Source organism: Corvus hawaiiensis, chromosome 7, assembly GCF_020740725.1.
Source record: "Corvus hawaiiensis isolate bCorHaw1 chromosome 7, bCorHaw1.pri.cur, whole genome shotgun sequence".
In the NCBI taxonomy this organism is placed as follows: Eukaryota; Metazoa; Chordata; class Aves; order Passeriformes; family Corvidae; genus Corvus; species Corvus hawaiiensis.
This window is the reverse complement of record NC_063219.1, coordinates 4,194,819-4,216,884: the sequence shown is the minus strand read 5'-3', so window position 1 is coordinate 4,216,884 and position 22,066 is coordinate 4,194,819. Positions and strand designations below refer to the sequence as shown.

General features: G+C 43.3%; 1 protein-coding gene across 4 annotated transcripts in view; it reads right to left on the bottom strand.

Annotated features, from left to right (window-relative positions):
- Positions 1–22,066, bottom strand: part of ERBB4 (erb-b2 receptor tyrosine kinase 4) — a 577,667-nt gene that overhangs the window by 170,754 nt on the left and 384,847 nt on the right. For all 4 annotated transcript variants that reach the window (XM_048309078.1, XM_048309080.1, XM_048309077.1 and 1 more), the window contains exon 5: positions 4,271–4,336. In XM_048309078.1, coding sequence (XP_048165035.1) covers positions 4,271–4,336 — 66 coding nt within the window. The remainder of the gene's footprint in view (positions 1–4,270; positions 4,337–22,066) is intronic.

Below are 22,066 nucleotides of genomic sequence, written 5' to 3'. Positions count from 1 at the left end.
TCTAGGAAGAGGCCAGAACATACCATATCTATCTCCTGCTTCACTGTATGCCATATTTGCATTATAGCTGCTGTTAAAGGTCCAGGTCTGAGAGAACCTGTCAGGTGTCTTCAGTGGCACCACACACACCAAGACAATAATGAGCTTAAAGGGCTCTGAATAATCTTAAGGAGTCACATTTAAGACACTTTAAAAGGAAGGTTTTTCCCCAACACAAAACAAACACAGGGCAATTCTGTGTATTGTCTGAAGGCCTGAAACAATCTGATTGCTCAGATGCAAATAAATATCACTCACCAGTTCAGCTGCCTGCAATCATTCTCAGGGGGTAACCCCACAGAAAATACACATAACTGCACTGGTTTAAAAAGATAACAAGCTTTTTTCCCTAAACACTTTCCTCCAAATACAATTAATTGATTTTATAGCTGTAACTCAAGACCTATGTGAAAGAGTGAATTACAAATATCACCCAGAATGTGGCATTTCGGGTGCTAGATACTCACATCTTCACCCAACACAACCATGAGGAGGCCCTCACTAATCACAGCTGAGACCCCAAGCTTCAAAGCAGATCTTTTGAGGGTCAGCACAACTACCTGCCTGGACTCCTACAGATCATGTGTGTGACCCCAAGAATTTGGAGGGTTCAACTACACAGAACTGTCACAGTCAGGACCAGGACCACAGGACAAACACCAAAGTCCTGAAAAACATGCTGTGCATGGAGATGGATTTCTGGGTGAGACTGTCAACCTCTACCAGCATTTCAGAGCAATAAGCTGTGTTGGGGATGGGATGAAATAACCACCTTATGTACGTGTACAAAACATCAGTCTCCTTTATATTTTCCCCTCATCTTTAATTGTGTCAGGACACCATAAATCTATGAAGGAAAAAATGGGAAGTAACTGAAATCAATGAAAGTGTTACAAACATGCAAAGTTATTAGAGCAATACAAGAGTTTTAATTAAAGATGCTGGGTCCAAGCAGGAATGCTGGGTTTCCCTGATTGATCCCAGCTGCTGGTTCAGCTCTTTCTGTGTGCCCCTCCAGGCTCCTGCTCACCTTTTGCTGCTCTAATTTAGCACCTTCTCCTCAGCAACACCAGCTGCACAAGGACTGTATAAATACAGTTGTGCTCAGACCACACTCCTGTGCACACACACAGTCATGAAGCACTTGACATTTGCTAAATGTTTCATGTTCCAGGTTTGATTTATAGGTTATAGTTGTCTTTTTGCATTCCCTTAGTTGGGTCTATATTCTAATTTAGATTGTTCTCTTTTCAGTTACATTCCTCCTGGGAAAAGTGCATAATCTGTCACTTTAATAATGTATTGAATTGTAAAAGTTTCAATTTCCACATGAAACTCTTAACAGACATGAACAGCAAAAATTTTAACAACCTAACCATAGATTTTCAAATTTGATTACTGCCTTCCCAAACCATTTGTTATTTTGATTTTATTTAGAGTGGTTTACATTCTATTCAGCGTGTGCCCAATATCCTTTGAAAAATAGTCTTTTTAAAAGTATTTTCACTTTAGCCTTTCCTGACCCTGAAACAAGTTATATCATCTAGATTTCAAATTCTTCCTATTAATATCTACTAATATTTTAATTATAAAAGAAAAAAGGATTGTTAACTGTGTAAAACAGTACCCTGGAATTTCATCTTCTCTACCTCCTGACAGAACAGCTTGCCTTAAATTTCCTATTAATTGTCTTCTTAAATACATGAATTTTCTTGTCACATTTAGACATTAGAACAGAGTTAGATGCAGGTGGTGTTTCAGACAGAGTTATCAACAAAGATGTTGCTGGAAGGCAACATAAGAAGCAGCTAGGTAGATGATATTCATGAAAAAAACAAAGGGATTTAGATTTTTTTTCCATATATAATTTGAAATGAAAGACACGGATTAAGATCTTTCATTTTTTATCCTTACCCAGGAAAATAATTTATATCTTATCTTGGGAGGGGGGCCCATTAGAATGTTTTGCTTCAATCCTCAATCAAGAAAAAAAAAAAGAAATTATTGAAATGCAGCTCTGAGTTGTTTCTAGGATCAAAATGGTTTGGCACTCAGATGTAGCACTGCTGGAGTATTTTCCTACGTGCATCCCCAAGGTGACAGGGTTAAGGTGGGCACAATGTGCACAACACCACTCATCCTGTCTCCAGGTTGGATCTAACATTTTTCAGCCTGAAAGCCAAGCACATCTTTTAAAGTCAGAAATGAAGGCAGCAAAAGCATAGTCCCACTTGCACTTCTATGTTCTGAGTCCCTACTCAAATTCTCCCTCTTTTCTTCCCAAAGTTCGCAGGAAACACATTGTGAGAATACAATGAAGAAATACCCTCTGCCAGCCTTTTCCTTCAATCCTGCTGCTTGTCCAAGGTGCAGCGAGGTCATGGAGGAAAAGAGGAAGTCTGTGATGTAAAATTAATTCCTGCCCCTGACAATCACAGGCTGTGGAGTGGGCTTGAAGGTAAGAGGATGTGGAGCAGCTACTCGAGTAGAAGAGTGTGATCTGTGTACGTCCCTGAAACTTAGATGGGTTATGGCTTTTCCTAGTTTATTATTTTAACCTATGGTTGTGCCTTAGCCTGTCCCCACTGTTTGGATTTGCGAGGGCAGCCACTGTGAAGGCAGGGAGACCTGTCACTCCTGGAGCCAACCTTCCGTGCAGCCCTGCTGAGCTCCTGCCTTCACAGCACTGCAGATAAGCTTTTCTCTCCCTGGTATTACTACATTAATCCACCAAATCAGTTCACTTATCTGAGAGCAGTGCTTTGTAGAGGCTGAGACCATGGGAGCTGATCCTGCCACATGGACCTCTGCAGCCACACGGTTGGACTTACCATGAGGCTGGAGACACGGCCTGAGCCAGGATCATGGGCTCCTTATGGAATGTAACTGCCACGACTTTAAACTATTCTTGGATAGGCTAACCACAGAAGGCCTGAATAAATCTACTCATGCTTGGATGGATTATGCAGCTGTTTACAAAGTTTTAATAGACAAACAAGCTTCTTATTAGGACAGAGAAAAAAACAAAACATTGATTACTTCTAACCATGATATAAAATAATTTGGTCAGCTAGGGTTTAAGTCACTTTCCATTATCTACTTAAGCACACAACCCAGAACCTACTTCTTTTCTTGGTAAGGAGCACTGACTTCCTTGGAGCCTTCATAAAGACTGCCAGCAAAGGAAGGAGATGTCCTAGCTCAATTCAGACAAAGAAGAATCTGCTCTGCATCACTTAGTCCTACAACATGTCCTAAGGGATCGCTGCACTGTTCCTACCATGTCCCAGGAAAGAGGCAGATGACACTGGGCTGACTCTCCTCAGCACAGAGATCAGTTGAGGTGCTCATCTGGGAGTGGCTCATTTGTCACAGTCCTTCCACCCATTTACAACTCAGCCAAGAAAACAAGCACAAGCTGAAGAAGCTGAGGAGCTCCCAGCAGCCACTTAATTTCCCAGGTAGAGTGACTCCAGTAAAAGCAACTGGTTTTCACCCTCTTGGAAGCAGGAAAAAGAAAAAAACTTGTAGAAAAAGCTCTCAATTTTCTCCTCCTTTATTATCTGCTAGTATTGTGACTGTACTTCTTGCTCTTTAGTGCCTATGTGAAGGAGCTTAAAACACTCAAGGAAGAAACTCATTTTAATGTTCTCTATATTCAAGAGGACAAACATCGTTGAGTAAACCTTCACTTACTACTTCCTTCACAAAAAAACTATTATTCTCTCTTTCAGTACAACTCAAATACATTCTGAAGTTATTATAAATAGAACAGTTCTGCAAGATCAGTAATATTCCCAGGCTGCCATTGAAATTAACAGAGTATTTTGGCATCAGGAACTCTGCAGTGTCAGGTGGTCATTAAAGATCTCCAAATCTGCCTTGTAGTTTTTTTCTATTCCTGCAGTATTCATTTCAGTGCATTCCAAAATAACCATCAATATTCTCAAGAGCTGTGCTCCATGTTGCTACCAAGTAGTGAAAAGAAAATTCAAGTTAGTGTAAGCAGTTTTAGAAAGTACAAGGGAGGAAAGAAAGATATCATTCACATGGGTGGAAAATAAAACAGATAATCTACTGGTAAAAACATTGGAAAAAAAAACCCCTTGTATATTTTAGAGTTATACTGAACCCAGAATTCATAGCATCCCTTCACAACTGAAAGAAAAAACATGTAGGATGTCTGCTACATTGTTTTCCAATCCTTTGTTTCTCACTCTTACACACTTACAGGTCTGGCAGTGATTCTCTGTTGGTCCCCAGCACCGTCCTGTGCAGGACTTGTGGCAACGACCACCTGCAGGACAGACAGAAAGAGAGAGATTGGAAATGTGGCTTCCTTTCATTCCTTTAACATCCAGCAACTGCGGAAGAGGAGAGTCCATCTTGTCTTTGGAAGGTTTTTATGCTTTAGCAAGGTTGCAGCAGTGCCTGTAAAAAAGGCCCACCTAAATAACCAGACCTGGTGTCAAACTTATATGAAATACAGATACTTATCTAAATGTTTTATACCCTAAATACCTTTCTGGTATGCATTATGACTGGGGCATTTTAAAACAAAAAGAAGTATGAGCAAGTCTGGAGGACTGAGGTACAATGTCATCACTCAGTGCTATCGCAGTTGCTTTCCCCAGCCTCTGTAAGGCCTGCTGATTCTTCCACAGCAGAAGAGATGGCTGTGCTGGAAAGGCTACACAGCTACCTACCTCCTGTCCAATTTCATCTGAACAATGGGACACTCTACCCAATGCCTTTGGTTAAAAGCCACCCCTCTTCCCCACAAACTTGCATGGTCTGCGTGTCCAAATTATGGTAAGGGAAATGTGCCCTGTACAACTACTTAACCTCAGCAAAGCTCACAGGACCTTCTGTTTTCTGGCTGCTGGTTCTTTAGTTGCCTGTGGTTGTGCTTCAGAAGGAACCTCATGTTCCTTCAGACCTTGGACATGATGCTCTGCATCATCTTTCCACATGCTAACAGGTTTAGTCCCTGAAGAAAAAGAACTGTAGGGGCTTTCACTGTAAAATATAGCTGGAAGAAGAAGCGTTAGCAGTGGTAGGTTTTGTAAACTACCTAGTGATTAGTGACTGAAATCCACTTGGACTGAAGTGGGAGTTGAGTTCACATGTCCATGTCATGGGAAAATGCTGACCCCTGTGAGAGGGAATGGCAAGCAAGGAGAAGAGCTGGAATGTTCTCTTCTGGCTGCAGTTCAACACCACTGGAGAGAGCGCTCAGACAGTCCCACGCCAGTCCGAGCTGTGAGGGAATGGAGACCCCATTCCATGGCTGCCATCTGGACATGGCCAAAGCCTAGGTGCACTCCCAGGTGTGGCAGTGCCTGAGGGGCAGGCAGCAAAGCCCTTCACAAAGCCAGAGCTGACGGGATGAGCTGAGAAATCCAATGTAAAGCTTATGGAAGACTATGCACAGTCCTTATTGCTGCGCTTTTGATCGCAGGAACCCAACCTAGTGTTTGATTAAACTTTTATCCATCACTGAATACTGCTGAGATTCTGCTAAGTGAATTTCCCCTTTGAACCTGATCCAGGTTCAATCCTTTTAATCGTGTATTAACAGCTGCTGCTGCTAACACTGCTCCATTACACTAAATCAAATACTTGCCACATGCCCTGATGGGAGACGGTGTTGGAGAAAGTGCAAAATGTCTCTCAGCTAAGGCTGGATCACCCTAAAGACAAACACTGCTCCTCTGCTAGCAGTGTGCTCACACCTGCAAGATGTTACAGAGCTGAGCAAACCCACCGTGATGGTTGTGTGAAGTCAGACTCTCTGTCACTAATTTTTCAAAGCCAGCATTCCTCCCTTGGCATTCCTGGTGCCATTGATGATGCTGACTGGTAATTACCACGCTGAATGCCAACTACCTTGTTAAAACTACCAGCTCCTTGTTGCATTCATGTTCATTTAAAGCAATTATACTTGGGAAACATTGTTGCTGACATCACCAGCACATAATTTGCTGTCACCTTCTACCATATGTTTATTTAGATCACAAATGTACTGTACCTACATAAATGCAAACTCATTCTGGCTGACAGGGAGGGCACTCCATCTGGCATGAATAATGAAACTTTAATCAGTAATAACGATTATTATGATTATTAAGAGACTACTGGAATCCTGCACAGAAAGCAAATATATCCACACTGATTTATAAGAATGAAAGTTTAAAAAGGCGAGGTAAACAGCAAATTAAAGGAAGAATTTCAGCAGATGAGGCTTGATAAGATACAGGTTGTTAGCTGATTTTGGTACTTGCTGAACTGAATAGAAATGCTCCCCTGGAAGTGGGTTTTATTAACTAGCTATTCCTGATCAGCAGGAGGAGCGGGATGGATGCACACTCAGAGAACCTTCACCACTGTGGGCTATGCTTGGCCCTCCCCTGAGCCGGAGCATCCCTGCTGGGGCAGCTCGGGAGGAAGCACAACCCACCCAGAAAGGGGCCTCCTCTTGCAAGAGTCTCCTCTATCCCAATCCTTCCTTGAGGTCCAATCTCATGCCTCTCTAGGCTCAGAGGTCTGGAGTGCAGGGAGAAAGCTGGAGGCCCTGCATCCAGCACCAGAAAGCACTGCACAGATCACTTTCAACCACACATTCCTGAGGCACAGTAAGGCTGCAGTTTGGCTGTCCTTCCCCTTTTTGTCCCTGGATTCCACCCCATTCCAAACCATACTGTAAACACTGGGCTTTCCACTGCAACATGTGCTGTGGGATAACACAGAAGAAAACTTCAGCATCCCTCTGATGCCTTGAGGTGGCCACGTAAAAACAGAGACTAGACAAAAATAAGAGAATAAAAGTAGGTATTTATTTGAAGGGCCTTCAAAGGTACACCCTGGGCAGTCAAAAGGCTACACCCAAGAAGGACTCTGGGTCACGGGTTCTTCACACTTTTATAAGTTTGGTCCATTTGTGTATCAGGGTTAATTCTCCAATTATAACTTCAGTTAATGATGTAACTACCCCAAGTTTGCCCCCCTTCTAGGCTTTAGTTTACACATTTTGGCACCTGGTGTCCTTGAGGTAGAAACCTAGAGAGGCTTGTTATGTCTGCCTAGCACGAGAGAGCAGAAGTTAACAGGCCACATGAAACTTCAGAGTTACACACCAGGCAGTACAGGATTCGAAAAATATAAAAGTTAAAACCTAAGGCATCACCTCCAAGTGATTCCTAACTAGAGATTCTGTAAAAGATGCTCTTAAAATAGAAATCTTCATATCTGAAGCTCTTAGGTGCTGAGCTGATCCTCGGTACGCAGCCAAAAATTTATTCAGCCACCTCTATTCCTCCTGGAAATAAAAGCAATTCAGCATCTTCAAAACATAATTTTAAAAAAAAATTTAACTTGCATGCCTGCTGCCTGGTACATGACTTTGTTTGGCAGTGTCAGATGATGATTTGCATTTAAATAGAGATATTTAACAATAAAGCAAGAAAAGGCTGCCAGTTTCCTTTTTTCTCACTGGGAACTCAAAAGTGTCTGTTTCATTGTTTTCACTTTTCTCAGCTGTACAGACACAACCAGGAGCTGAGCTTGTAGGCAGCACACCTCTGAATTGCATTGTTATGTGTCCTTTTGAAGGTCAAATATACTGAGAATTAAAAACCAAACTCCCTCCAAACAGTGTATCTATATTGACTTGGTTGTTTAAAGAGAAAAATAACTTTCTTTGCTCTCAGTATGAACTGGTCTAGATTCTGCCCTCACAAGCCTCTGTATTTCACCTGGTTTTCCCCACTAAGGGAAAATCTGTCCTGTAATAAGGACAGATTGAAACACATTAAAGACCAGCTCTGCAAAATTAAAACAAAAATAGTCCTGTGGAAGTCAACATAAGCACTCAGGAGCATAACAAGCATTCATGTGAGGAGCAGATCTCACAATTATATCTCTATGTCAGGCTTAAATGATAATAAATGTATTTGCCCTAAGGTTGACAAGGCCCTTGGAGAAATTCTACCTCTACTCACAGATCTTCCTGTATATATTTCTTAAGATTTTTAGACTGTGAGGCAACAGAATTGAAAAAAAAAAATTATTAAACAATTTGTGGCATAAATCATTCCTGTCATTCGTTGTGTCTAAAATATTCTAAACCCCTCCAGCATACAGCAGAAAGGGCTAAAAGAATTTGGCCAAAAAAACCCCTCTGCAGGGCACAACCTTGGCCCATTCACTTGATTCTTGCACATTAGTGAAGGCACATTAGGAAACCCTGTGTTTTCCTTTTCCAAGCAAGATAAGGAAGAGAAGAACCTACAAAATTCTCCTCCCCATTACAGCTGGGACACTGGAGTACATTTCTGCTCCTGAATAGTAGCATTGTTTTGCACACACAGTGACAGTTTGGAGGCTTCCATAATTTTCACAGGCTTTGTTATGAAATCTAGGTTAAGAAAGGGCAGATTCCCACTGGAACATGAGAATTAATTTTGCTTTGGCAAATTGCACACAGAAAACCAATGTTTTGTCTCCTGGGCTGTCTTCCCTTGGGTAAAACTACTGCAACAGATCTGAATTACAGACTCTGGCCAGAGCACCTTCCTTGTCATTTCCAGGATAGAGTTTTATTTGTGAGAGATGCTTCTGTTTTCCCAGCCAGGGAAAGCCACCAGCAGAAAATGTTTGCTCACTAGCTTGGGAAAGACCAAGGTTACTTCATCCTTGTGTTTTCCTGAGAACTGAGAAGGGCTTTCCTTTGACTCCAGACTGACTTTATTATTTCAGAAACAGTAAAACCGCAAAGGATTAAGTTACTGATGAGACAAGAAAAATGAAGTCCTCCTCTTAGCTCTAAGTTCAGTGTCATACAGAGAAGAAACACTGCTTCCTCCCCATCAGCTATGCCAGCTGCCTTGACCAGACTCCTCTCAGTAGAAGGATGTTGGGGTTTTAGGAGCTCTCCTGGTTTTTTGGTTTTTTTTCTGTTAAAGGAATTTCCACCCCCCCAATACATGTTGCATGGGGAACAAATGGCCAGGTACTTCAGAAAAACAAAAGACCTGGCTGCTCTTTTTGTTTCACCCAGGTGTGTGGGCAGTTCGGTCTGGTGTTAGGACAGAGAGGGAAGCTGCTTTCTTCAGCCACTTTTCCTTCTGCTGGAGAAGCCCCGGGATCCCAAGCCCGCCTTCCCTGCCCCACTGGGAGCCGGGCTGTGGCCGCCCTGCCCCGCAGCTGCTTCGAGCCTTCGCTGCGTTGTAGCCCTGCTCAACCTGCCCCGACCTCCGGGGGGTTCCCTGCTTGGATACACCTCGTCTGCCACCCGGGATTTGTGCTCATCCCTGCCGTTCCAGCCTGCTGCTCCCGAGGGTCCGGCTGGACACCGGGATCAGCTGCCCAGGGGTTTGTGAAGCTTCTTTGTTCCATCCCTTCCCGGGATCCCAGACCACCGGTGCCGCGTGCTCCCCGAGCTCGCTCCGGAGCGCCCCCTGCAGCCGCGGGGGAACCATCGCACCTGCCCTGCTCACCGGGAGCCGCCAGCGCCCCTGCCGGCTGCGAGCGGAACTGCACCCGAGGGGAAACAGCCTGACAGCCGAGAAGGCTGGGACTGGGTTTCTGGTTCTGTTTTCTGTTACTGCCATAGTTATTGCTGTTTGTTTGACTGGTTATACACATATAGATAAATAATAGTAAAGAACTGTTATTCCTATTTCCCACATCTTTGCCTAAAAGCCCCTTGATTTCAAAATTATAATAACTCAGAGGGAAGGGGGGGTTGCATCTGCCATTCCAAGGGAGGCTTCTGCCTTCCTTAGCAGATACCTGTCTTTCAAACCAAGACAAAGAAAAGCAGAAATAAGAGAAGTGTCTCACTTTGCACAAAACTTACATTTACAGATGGTTTCTATCAGGTTAATAAATCATCATTCAGTATTAGGATATCTGCAACACACTGATACTGAAGTGCAAGTAAACAGACAAAATAAAGTGGCTTAGATGGTTACAAGCCATAGTTTTAAGCACCCTCTTTACTTACCTAACAATCTAAAATAATTGATTAACTATCAAAATAGTTATAAATCATTTATTAGCTTCTGTAAGCTGCTTAGAAACTCATCCTTTACCTGAAAAATTCACTCCTGCACAAATGCTAGAGACACCATAGAGATGTTTCTAGACATAACCAGCCCTGAAGTCCAAGAAATTCCAGGTATACTCTGTGGTAAGAGTCCCAGGCTGTTCTTTGCATGGCTTAGGTGAGACAGAAGGTTTGAATATGCCTGTGTGGTGTTTTTCTAGGCAGCTAAACTCCTGAGTTCTATGTAGGTATAGATAACAAAATCAACATGTAATTCAAACACCTCAGCAGAGCATTAAGGAGAATTAAAGATACTATTGTTGTGATGGATTGTTCTGCCTTTATCAGGCCATAATGCTTTCCTTGTCCTTGTCTGACTATTCCTATAGTCACACATTCATTCATTCACTCACATTTCTTTGTTAGGTAAAAATAATTTTGCATTTCCTACCGGCCCTGTGCTAGCCTTCAGATCTCTCGTATCAATTTGAAAGTTAATTACCTAAGAGAGTCTCACACTTCCCAGGATTTCCTTCCCTTATGGCAGGAGAGACACGTTGCAAGAAAAAGTAAAACTTTCCGTAAAAGAAGAAAACATGTGATAGAAATACCTAGTGCTCATTTTCTCTCCCTCTCTGTAACACATTATGGGATACAGAAATCTAAGGGTCAATTCCACTGCTAAAAAACTATGTGGCTTTCACTCATGTCAGATGAATTCACCTTAGAATCTATCACCAAATAGTTTTCCAGTGTAGGATTAGTCCCATAAAATTCAGGCTTTTCTTTAACAAGCTGTACCTGCATTGGTATTGTTACTTTTATTATGGTAAATGGCAGCAGCTGACCTTTCTGTCTCCTCTCTGCATATTTGCTTCTCTCCTGAAGTCTCCATGCCCAATGGAGACACCCTGCACAAACATTAATGGGATCCCTTTACAGACAAAACTCTCATAGGGTTCATCAGTGAGCACTTACACTGTGGAAAAGCACAGCACCTGTTGTGGATCCATCCATGCATCCATCCATCCATCCATCCATCCATCCAACAGTTCCCTAGAACCCAACCCCACCTGCCAAGAGGGTGCATCCAGCCTGGAGCTCAGTAAGGGTGGAAGCAAACTCCTGCTCACAATCATTTCCGACAGGGACTTCCAGCTCTGCCAGTCAACACCTCTATCTCCCCCTCATCTTCCTCAGCAGATAAGAAAAGAGACAAACACAAATGGAGAGGGACTCAGGGACAGGCAGCTGAAAAGAAACTGGCCTGGGAAACAGGTCTGGGAAATGAAAACAATCCAAGAGATATGCCCTGAAAGACAGGCATGGAAAGAGATACACGGACAGTGTGAGGGAGAGCAGGGAGAGGGAGCAGAGATAAAACTCAGCCAGCACTGAAGAAAACAAAAACTGAATACCAAAGAGGGATGCATTTCCTTGAGTAATGTGGGATGGAGACAATCCTTGCGTGTGCACAGGGACTGGGCATCTGTTGAGAACTGCAAAATTACAGAGTACTGCCAGATACGCTGGTGGCAGACAGTTTTGATTTTAAGAGAGATTGGCCACCAGAGGTAAAGGAATAAATGGAAAGTCAAGAAGAGCATGTCAGCAGCACTGAACGGGCTCAGGCTGGTGGATTCATATCTGTTGCTGACAGCTCTGAGCTGATAGGGAGCTCACTGTAACATTACTGCAGCTGCTACAGAAAAATGTCTTCAGGCCATGGTAATGACTACAGAAAGGGACCTGAGGGGGGTAATGAAGACACTGGTTATTTTTCTCTGTCTGGAGCAGACAGTGCTGGTAAGGCTGTGTGACTCGATGCATTAATTGGGGGTTTAGTCATCCACGCAAAATAAAAACCTTCACATATGACATAGACTAAAACTTTACACTGATTAAGCAATTAGGAGCTATTAATTATCACTGCTTATAGCTGTTAGCACAGAGCAATATAAGTGAATTCCCCCCACTGTGATGGTGAATTAGTTCCAATCAGCATCAAATGCCTTCCTGAACATGCACACAGGGATGCTGAGCAAATGGGGAGACTCAGCCAGAAGGCTAAAATGATAGGTCAAGTCATACCTGCTGCTTGGCAGGCTCATCAAGAACAACAAAGCCTCAGGAATCCTTCTGTTGTAATCATTATTGTTAAAAAATCATCCATAGGTAACTGCCCCTCCTCCCACAGTGCAGCAGGAGCAGAAGTGCAGCCTGGTCCCTGCTGATGGGGGTCTACACTGGGGTCAGAATGAAACACAGTCCCTCCAGTGGACCATCCCCAAAGCACAGAGATCTCAACCACGGGCCCCTTCAAAATACTGGAATAACTCTTATTTTCCCTTTCCTCTGTGGGGAAGGAGAGGGTGCTATTCTGCCACCTGTATGTGAACTCTCACCCAGGGTGTGGAGTTAGGCGTCTCGTTCTCTCCTTTGCTTCCCGTGATGAAGGCTCTGTGCTCCTGGGTCAGCAAGACAAGAAACAGTCTGGGGGCTGCTCTCTGGAAGGGGAGAGCACCGAGCTGGCAGCCATCACTCCCCAGGACAGCTCTCCTGGCACAGGGAGCTCTTCAGCCTCAAAGGGAGAGAGCGGGGCACAGCACACAACCATTCCTGGGCTCATGCCCCACAGCTCGGTGGCTGTGATCACTGGTGAGCCATGGATCAGAGCATCCCTAGGACTATATCTGTATTTAACTTAATGATTACTTAATACTCAGAATTTCAACAGAAAAATAGAAAAGACCCCAACTAAGACCAGCCTGGGGCAGTTTCCACTGGGAGGCGAGAACCAGGATGTACAGATTTGAATGCCTTGATGCAAGGAGGAAACTGAACCCTGCCCTCCCACACCCTGAAGAACTCCTGAGCTGATAATGTGGATAAAAAGGGGAGAAAAGTCCGTCTTACTGAGGAAATTTTGAGTGTGAGCAGAAGACAGGTCTGTGAGAGGAAGGCACTGCAGATTCCAGCAGACAGAGACCATAGAAAGCCAACATCTTCTATGCCTTTATATTCACCTCAGCATTTCCCCCTGCATGGAGGTGTCGGGAAGTGCCTGCATTTCCTGTCTAAGAAGCAGTGACTGCCATGCCCTGCACTGACACCTGCATCCTTCCCTTCCCGAGGTCACTACCCCGTGGCTCTCAGTCCTGGCACTTTCCTGGTGTGACAGCACAGGAAATCCAAACCCACGAACAAGCCAGCAGCAGGGGATCCCATGGGCACCCGTGGCAGTGCCTGGAATAAATCTGGAGCCAGGTCTCTGTCCATAGGAGCAGCAGCACTTTACTGCCCGATGGATAACTGGGCTGAGAATGGAAGGATGCAGATATAAGTTGCTTTTTTCAGGGACACAATGTGCAGCGCTGGGAGAAAAATTCCTGCACTGTTAGAGGAGATTTTCAAAGGAGGCTCTCAACAAACTCAAACACACAGCTGGGAGTGTTCTTGTGTGGATTTAGTAGCAGCTCTTCAAACAGATCAAGTCAGTCAATACCACATAAGTCAAAATACTGTCCCGTTATAATTTCCTGTAATGCAGCCAAAGCAGTAATAAAGTTCAAACAGAGGGACATACAGTTTTCATTTTTTAAACAAAGTAATAACCTCAAAGAAAGGAAATCAGAACTTGAATTGGCTTTTAAAATTCATTTTATTCTTTCTTGATGTCTTGTAGTATTCCTAGAGTCTGGCAGGGTGTATTTAGAAGTGCTAATGTTGTAATCAACTTTTGACTCAATTATATGTAAATACTAGAAAGGAATTCCTCATTCCCATGAAATCTGGAGTCCTGTTTTAGGCCAGTTTTTGAAGTTTGGGTAGGCCTCTTAATATGATTATCTAAAATGTATTTCTGGCTACTTGAAACAAAACTGATTATTACGAAACAATACTTGGCCCACAGAAGCCCTTTCTCTGTTGGAAAACAATGGTTGGACATATATGCTGATATTTAAATTTAGTGTTTGCTACACACAAAAATTTAATGAAAATAATAATACAAATTTCAAACTGCAATTTCCTGGACAATCTTCAGCTATCAGAGACCTGCTAGGAGGTGATGCTTTGGGCATGACGGGACTGTCATGTAGGTTTAATACTGCAGGAGGTGTGAAGGGACCAGAAGGAAGACCCTGAAGCTGCCCTGAGTTCGGGCAGACCTGTGACCAGAGCCCTTTAGCCAGGCTGTCCACAGGACAGCAACTCTCGTGACAGTTCTGAGAGTTTCTGCCAGAACAGACAGACCTAACAAAATCCTTAAAAAACACAGATGTGATAGCAACAAAGGCTTGGGGTGGTTTTGTGTTTGATGAAGGAAGCAGAACAGTGTGTTGGGAGAGGCCGCCTGGATAGTTCCAACACTGCAGCCACCCCTGTGAGGCACCAACCAAGCCCATCTGAGCGGGGGGCTGGGACATGCGGGGTGAGAGGCACACAGCAGCTTCCAGATCCTGCAGACACTATTCAGCAACTGATTTTATACTCTTTCTTTCCTTCCCCTTTCCCTAAGCAGCTCTTCGAAGGCAGGTTGTGAGAGCAGCTGAAGCTTGCTGCGAGAGACCAACCCCACCCACCCACTCACTACAAATCTGGCAATCACCACGCAATTAGGCTGTTTTAAATATTCCCAGTATTTGGGGGTTGTTTCCTACTTTCAAGAAACACCGGTGCTTGTGATAAACAAGCTGCCTGTAATGGAGAGGAATGCTTTCATTCAGCCTGAAAGTCTCTCCCTTGTGCAATACACTGCTTAAACACCAATCTGCCATAAACAGGTGCTGTGCAGTAGTACATTATACACACACGGGTTGCCATTAACAGATAAGCATTTGCCAACAGTTGCTGTACACCACTACGTGGAGCCCTACTTCAGTGCTGTATCTAGAGAACCACTGCAGTATTTTATACATCAGCATGGTAACCTCTGCCACTGGGCGGGTGACTTTCACCCAGCAACTGCTACAAGAAGGAAGGAAGATACTCAGTGAAACTGGTCAGCACTTTGGCAGGGACAGGGATGGTTCTGCACTTGTGTATTTTTGCTTGTATTTTTGCAAAAATATATTTCTCAGCGCCAAGAGATGCCCATGCCAGAGGTTCTTCAGAAACTGTTAATGCTGGTTTTCTCCGTGCTCTCCTCTCTGTGCTCACGACTTCTAGAAATTCCCACCTGTGTAGCAGTTACTTTGCTAGGCTCTGGCAGCATAAGTTCTGTCCCTCACAGCATTATTTATTCTTATTTGCATTCGTTACTTATTTTTTATTCAGTAACTCAACTGTGAGAGGCATCGTATTGTATTTCCATTAGATGCCACGTCTGCTTGCCTTTCAAATCGGTTTCAAGGGCAGTCACCAATTGACAAATCCCTTCTGAAAATGCTGGCTGAAGGTATTTATTAGAAAGCTAAACTGATTCCCTTTATTTAAAACACACTGTTCTGGGTTGAGGAAAAAACATTACAGGCAACTTCAAGCAGTTCAGCTTGCCATTCCAATGCAAATCAAGTTCATTGTACCACTAGATTTCACGTACTCCTCCATCCTCAGATATATCTGCTTGGCAAAAACTATTCTTTAAAATCAAATTTTTCTGTTACTGTATTTGTCTTTCAATTCCAGGTAAATAAATAAATTTTGTCTGGACTGGAGATTCCTTAATGGAAGGAGAAGCAACCTCCATGTAGACTGAACAAAAGGCAGCTGTGGGACTTTCTGTCTGGCTGATAAAAGATTTTTTTTCCAACTGAGATGTCCATGAAACCGTGCACTGCTGCTGAAGTGCACTGCTGTAAGCCTGTGAAGCGTGTGCACATGGAAGGAGCTTGCACAAAACGGTTGAGGTGTTTGTGGCTTTTTATGGAAAAGAACAGCTTCTCCTCCTGGCTTTGCCATGGTGATGCTGGCGGCAGGGAACATGTTCTGTACCCAGACCACCTGTCTGCTGAGGCCCCGTTTGCTGGTCTCCAACCATACATTTAAAATGTTAATTGAACTTCAAGTAATAACCTCAATGAAAGGCTATAATTTAACAAACTCTGCAATAACAAACGTCTTCAGGGTATACTTTCTGCAATGCCATTTTCTCCGTAGGTAGTTTCCAATTTAGATGTACACCAAAAATGATACACTAGCTATTCTGAAAGGTGGCTTTAAGCATGAATTAGTCACTTCCCTCTTTTCTTTTCACCGGCATACATAAATATATTGCTGTTACTTTGGCCTTCTACAGAGCAAAATCCTTGTGCTTGGAAAAAACCACAAAATACCTTGCAGGAATAACTGGACAAAACGTGGTTATCTCATCTGTGTCCTGGTTCTGAGTAATGGGGAGTGGGTTTGCAAATACTCATGATTTACATGTAATTGTCTCCTGTTACAGAAGCATCCACTGGTCTGAAGGAAAGCTGTCCTTGTACTTTTATGTTCACTGCATTCACCTCTCCTCAACCCTTACTAACCAATGGCTTTTTTACACCTGAGGGAAAGGACTCCATCCTTTTCCTGCTCTGACCCAAGTCTGACCCAAGACTCCATATTTCACCAGTGTGGCTGTGGCTTCCCAAGCACAGCAGGACGGGTCCTGTGCGGAAGTCTGGTTTGGGTGGCCCAGTTCAAAACACTGATGTGGACATGGAACAGCATTTTACACAGTTTAGGCACAGCACACCTGAGAACTGGTGTAAGGTCAGGACTTTTGATTGCAAGGATCTGACAAACTCCTATTCTTCACAGCTATCACATAATTACTTCAGAGTTAAACACCCAATGGTCTGACCTGAGTATAAATTTCCAGGTAAGTGGCTTTGTGTAAAAATGATCCTTTTCTAATATTGCAACTACTGGTACAAAAGCTGAGTTACTGTGCTCTGTGGAGAATTACAAGGTCACTACTGAACATTAAATCAAGGGGCTGCCCACCTGTCAGGCCTTGTTCTGTATCTGCAATAAATGGCTGTACACAAATTCACCCACATACCTTGCCAGCAACTCCAAACACAGACTCTTAGTACCAAAGGGAGAATATAAAGCTTATCACTTATACAAAATTCCATGCACATATCAACTCATGCTTCTTGTGAAACACAGTACAAGAATATACTACATATGCTGAAAAGAATGTACCTATATCCACATGTCTGATTTTCTGCTATAACAATTAAGAAAAAAATGTAAGGAGCTTTTGGCCTTAAACTAGTTTGACATAAAGACATTTCTACTAAACTAAGTTTCTATCAGATTGTTCCAATTTCTGTAATATTTTAAAGAAGTATATTTTAGAAACCCTATTACTCCTTTTGATAAGCATGTGGAAAACTGGCAGTAGAACATGGCTCAGCAAACATTCAGTTATTGGGGTTTGTGGGGCAGGTTAACCTGAAAAAGCAACTCACAAAACACTGTCTCCAAAAAAAGAAAAAAAAATTAAAAAAAAAATTTAAAAAGACAATTATGGAGCCAGCACTGACTCCCATCAACCAAACACAGGGATAAGTATGTCAAACTGAGCTGTAATGCTTCCGAAGACACCTGCTCCCAGGTAAGGTCACTGGCAGCTTGGATTGCCAGGAGCACAGAGGGCTGACTTCATAAGCAGCTACGCACGTGGGAAGTCCATTTTTTGTTCCTTTAATTAAAATGCAAAGCACTGGCTAAATGGTAAACATTTAATTAGATTTGTCTCTATGTTTCAATATTAATAAAACACATGAAAAATGCATTAAGACCCAGATAATTGGGGACTCTCCAAAAGTAGCTGTAAATGAGCAATTATAATACAATTGGGGTGTTGTTCCCCAGGGATCCCCAGGACTGGCACTTCTTAATATTCCAGACAGAGGTTTAGAAATTATTAAAATATCCCAGGCACTAAAGTGTACAGGTGACAGGAAGAGTGAAATCCCAGCAAACTACAGTGAGGAGCATCCAGTATCAGAGAGCGAGCCAGGCTGGTGAGTAAGCTGGAGTCACTCACACCAAATGACTTTTATAGAGCCAAACATAAGATTGCATGTTTCAGAATAGAACACACAGGCTGTATTTGATGGGGAAAAAAAGGGAGTCTCTAAAACACACAGATATCAGAACTGCCTGAACACCAAACTCCTCACATGAAGCTGAAACACAGAGGATGTAATTTTTACTTCCATTGGTTCTATCGATAATAAAATGCCACACATGCTTTGGCTTCTGCCTTCCAAAAGCAAACTGAAAAATACACAGCTTACATTGATGAGCAATTAAAATTACTCTGGGGCTGGAAAGAAATTCCTCCTTGTGAGACATAGGAGAGCCTCTATCTGTCTAGCTTTTGGAAGATCAGGAGGTGAGCTGATGACACAGTACACAGGGAGAAAAAGCTGGCTACGAGAGCTCTTTGAGCCAGCCAGAGAAAGCGGGAGATGCAACATCTGGGATTTAAAATTGTGCTCAGATTAGAGATAAAGGCAGCTGGTATTATTCCTTTTAATACTGGGAAGTAACCAACTTCTGGAGGGACAGCTGCACTTCTGAAAAGCTCCAGAGCAGTGCGAGGAGAGTGCACAGAGCACCAGAGCCCTGAGTTTGCCCATCCCTCGGTCACTGGAACCTCAGAGCCAGGTTGGACGATGAGGCCAGGGAAGTTCCTGAGATCCACACCAGGCAAGCTGATGATATTTCAGGCCTCTGCATACAGGAAATAGAGCTAATGATGTTTCAAGGCTCCTTTTGCCCTTGAAAAATCTATGAATCAACAGGCAAAAAAGTGTGAAGTTTTGAAGAGCGGAGTTTTCAAGCAGTGTTTCCCTGGATTTATTGAGTCACAGGCACACCAAGGGATTTATTGAGTCACAGGCACACCTCTGAAGACCAAGTCTTTTCTCCCTGTAACTCTGCAGCAGTGCTTCTGCACAGCTCAGAATTGGGGTGTTCTCACACCACAGGCTGAATTAGATACAAAGCAATGAGAGGAGTACCATGCTGTGAAGAGCAAGGAACTGAAGTTGTTCTGTCTGAAAAAGTACCTTGCCAAAAATTCTGGCTTTGTTCACAGCTGACAGGCACTCAGTTGAAAAGCCAGATCGACAAAGGGAATTTTTTCCAGAGATCTCACTGCACTTCAGAGTCTAAGCAGAAACTTTAGCTCAGGAAAATACTTTAAAATGGATTTAATTTTCACAGAGTTTATTTTGCAGAACTCTGGGCACATGCCAACACAGTACTGCTTTTTTTTTTTTTAGTAACTCCTTGAAAAGCAACTTTTTTTTTTTTTAACTATAAAATGGAGAGTGATTTTTGCGTCTGTATTACCCAGTTACCAGCTCTATCATGAACACACATCCATAGTTTCAGTACTTTTAAGAGCATTATTGACTGATTTGAACATAGGCTATTGGCTATGGAAGTGACCTCAATGCAACAATTCAAACTCTACAAGCTTTTCTGTGAAACAAAAGCTCCAAGTAAAGTTCCTCTGAAAATTCTGATTTAATACTATAGTCTTTGTCAAATCCCGTAAAAGAGCTCACCTGACAAAATGTGAGGCTCTTCCAGTTCCTGCTAACAACAACACTGAGGAGAACATTGAAGACACAGATCAAAGCAGCCAGATTTTCACTGGACTCTCCCAGAAGCTGCTCAGAGGGCTCTACTAATCTTGAGGCATTTTAGGCAAGAAGCCTAATGCTTTTTTCCTGCTTTATTTCTTGCACTGTTGCTGGGAACTGCACCCTGCGTTTCTACCTTTGAAGAGCAGAGCTCCAGCTCTTCTGTTAAGGAACTGAATCCAAAAAGTGGATGTGCTAACAGGAATAGGCTCTTGCAAGCAAGGCTTCAGCATGCTTGGCCAATGCTTGAATTCATGGCTGATTTTTGGAAGGAGAGAAAATAGATTTTCAGCGTTGCAGCAACAATTTCGGTAACGTAAACATAAAGGGAAAATTTAGGTCCTTGGAGAGTTAAGTGCTTTTGAGATTCCCACTGCAAGGTGCTCAGCTTAAAACCCCAGGCTGGCAGTGCGGAATTCAGGTAAATAGAAGAGAAGGCTGCTTTCAAATTACAACCAATGCCAAAAGCTTCAGCTACAAGATACCAGTATGGGAAGGCAGTGCAAGCAGTAAATATTTCAGTGTGTGAGTCAAAATGCCAGGCACAGCATGGCACAGCACAGAGGCTGTGTCCTGGGAGAGCTGAAGCACGGGTGGTCCCTGGTTCAGGGTTTGTTTATCCAAGTGCTGCACTGGCAGGCACCGCCTCTGTGCATCTGAAGGGTGACACCGTGTCATTCAGAGGCCTCCAACACGAGCTTTTCTGCATGCATTTGATCAGAAGTTGAAGAAAAAAGGAGAAGCAGCACTCAGGATTCGCATGTCTGCAGTATTTCTGTCAGCGTTTAAGACACCATGGCCTTTTCAAGTGGCTCCTTAGCACTGATGTGACAACGAACACCTGCGAAGAAGGGAATCAGAGGAGCTTTATTCCCAGAGTTCATTGGTCATATTCTCTTCTGTCTAGCACTGATGTGAATGAAGGAAGTTGCCAGAATTGGCAGATCCAAGGTATGAAACAGGCACAGAGGCAGGGGACTGATTTTACTTCTGAGCATCTTCGTTTCACTCCGCCCTTTTGTCTTTCTCCTCTGCTGATTGCATTGGAGCAGCCGGGGAAGTTCAAGTGCAATTATCCCTGAAGTCAGGCCATTATCAGCTTTTCCAGCTGGCTGGGGAAAGGAACAGCATGGGCACCTGCAGTGTCAGCTCCCTGACAGGCTGTGCCCTGAGCTCACACACACGCTGGTGCCCGGGTGCGCCTGGTGTGACACTGCATTCACATCAACCTGCTGCAGTCACTCTGGTCATGGCCAAAGCCCAGCAAGCATGGGGGTTCTCTGAGGGTGGACACTTGCTCTTTTGGACATGCAGACACCTCTGGAGAGGTTTTATGTCTTCTACTGATGGTTGGAAACAACACCAGTGGTGCCAAAGCACCAAACTGTTTTTGAGGCCGTTCCTGCTGGAATGATGATGTATCAGATTCTGACACTCATGGCAGTTCACAGCCTCTGTCCCTGGAAATATTCTCTGCCAGGGACCACTACTGAGGTGCTCTCAGTGGAACAGCCCTCACAACTCCTGGGGCATAAACTACCCTCCAGTCCTGCCAGCTATGGCTAAACATGGCATGTGATGCTGCTAGCCAGGTCTTACAGGATCACACACTTCCACAGACTTCCCTAAATTACTGCTAGGATGGACTTTGCTTAGCTTCACACAGCAGATTTGGTTGCTTCACACTCCCTCCTACAAAGGTTTCTAGATAAACAGTAAAACAGCTCTTTTTAAAATATTCTGACATTGGGATATTCTCAGTAATGCCAAGCAACATGTACTTCTGTAGTTGCAGTGGATTTAGCCAAGATTTCCATTGGATAGGAGACACCTGAGACTTAAACAGTAAATACATGCATGTGCTGGATCCAGAAAAGCATGAGTCACAGTTTGTGCAGAAAAGAACTTTGTAGTGCACTGAGCATCATTTGCAGCAGTGGAGAAAAGCAAGGTTGGGCACAGCAAGCACTCAGGCTCCCTAGCAGGTTGTGAAAAGTGACATGTGAGCCAAAATTGAGAAGCATATACCTTATTTAATGACATTTTACACCAATTTCCAGGGTTAAAATGCAATGCTCATTTCTCCGAGTCCTATGTGTGTGCATAGTACATGCATGCACCCACACACAGACAGGTATTTAATTACCAGCTATTTTAAATGGTGATTTCTGTACCTGAGTTCTTTGTTATCCAAAGTCTTAGGACCTTTATAAGTATTTGTTGGCTTTTTGTATAATGGGGTTTATATTTTCACCTATGTAAGCTATGAAGACAGAAATGGTTTGGATTAGCTAATTTAATCAAATTTCACAGGACTCATGAATTGTATTGAGATGGGATTGAGTTTCTCAGAGGAGAATTATTAAATTAAATCAATTTATTAATT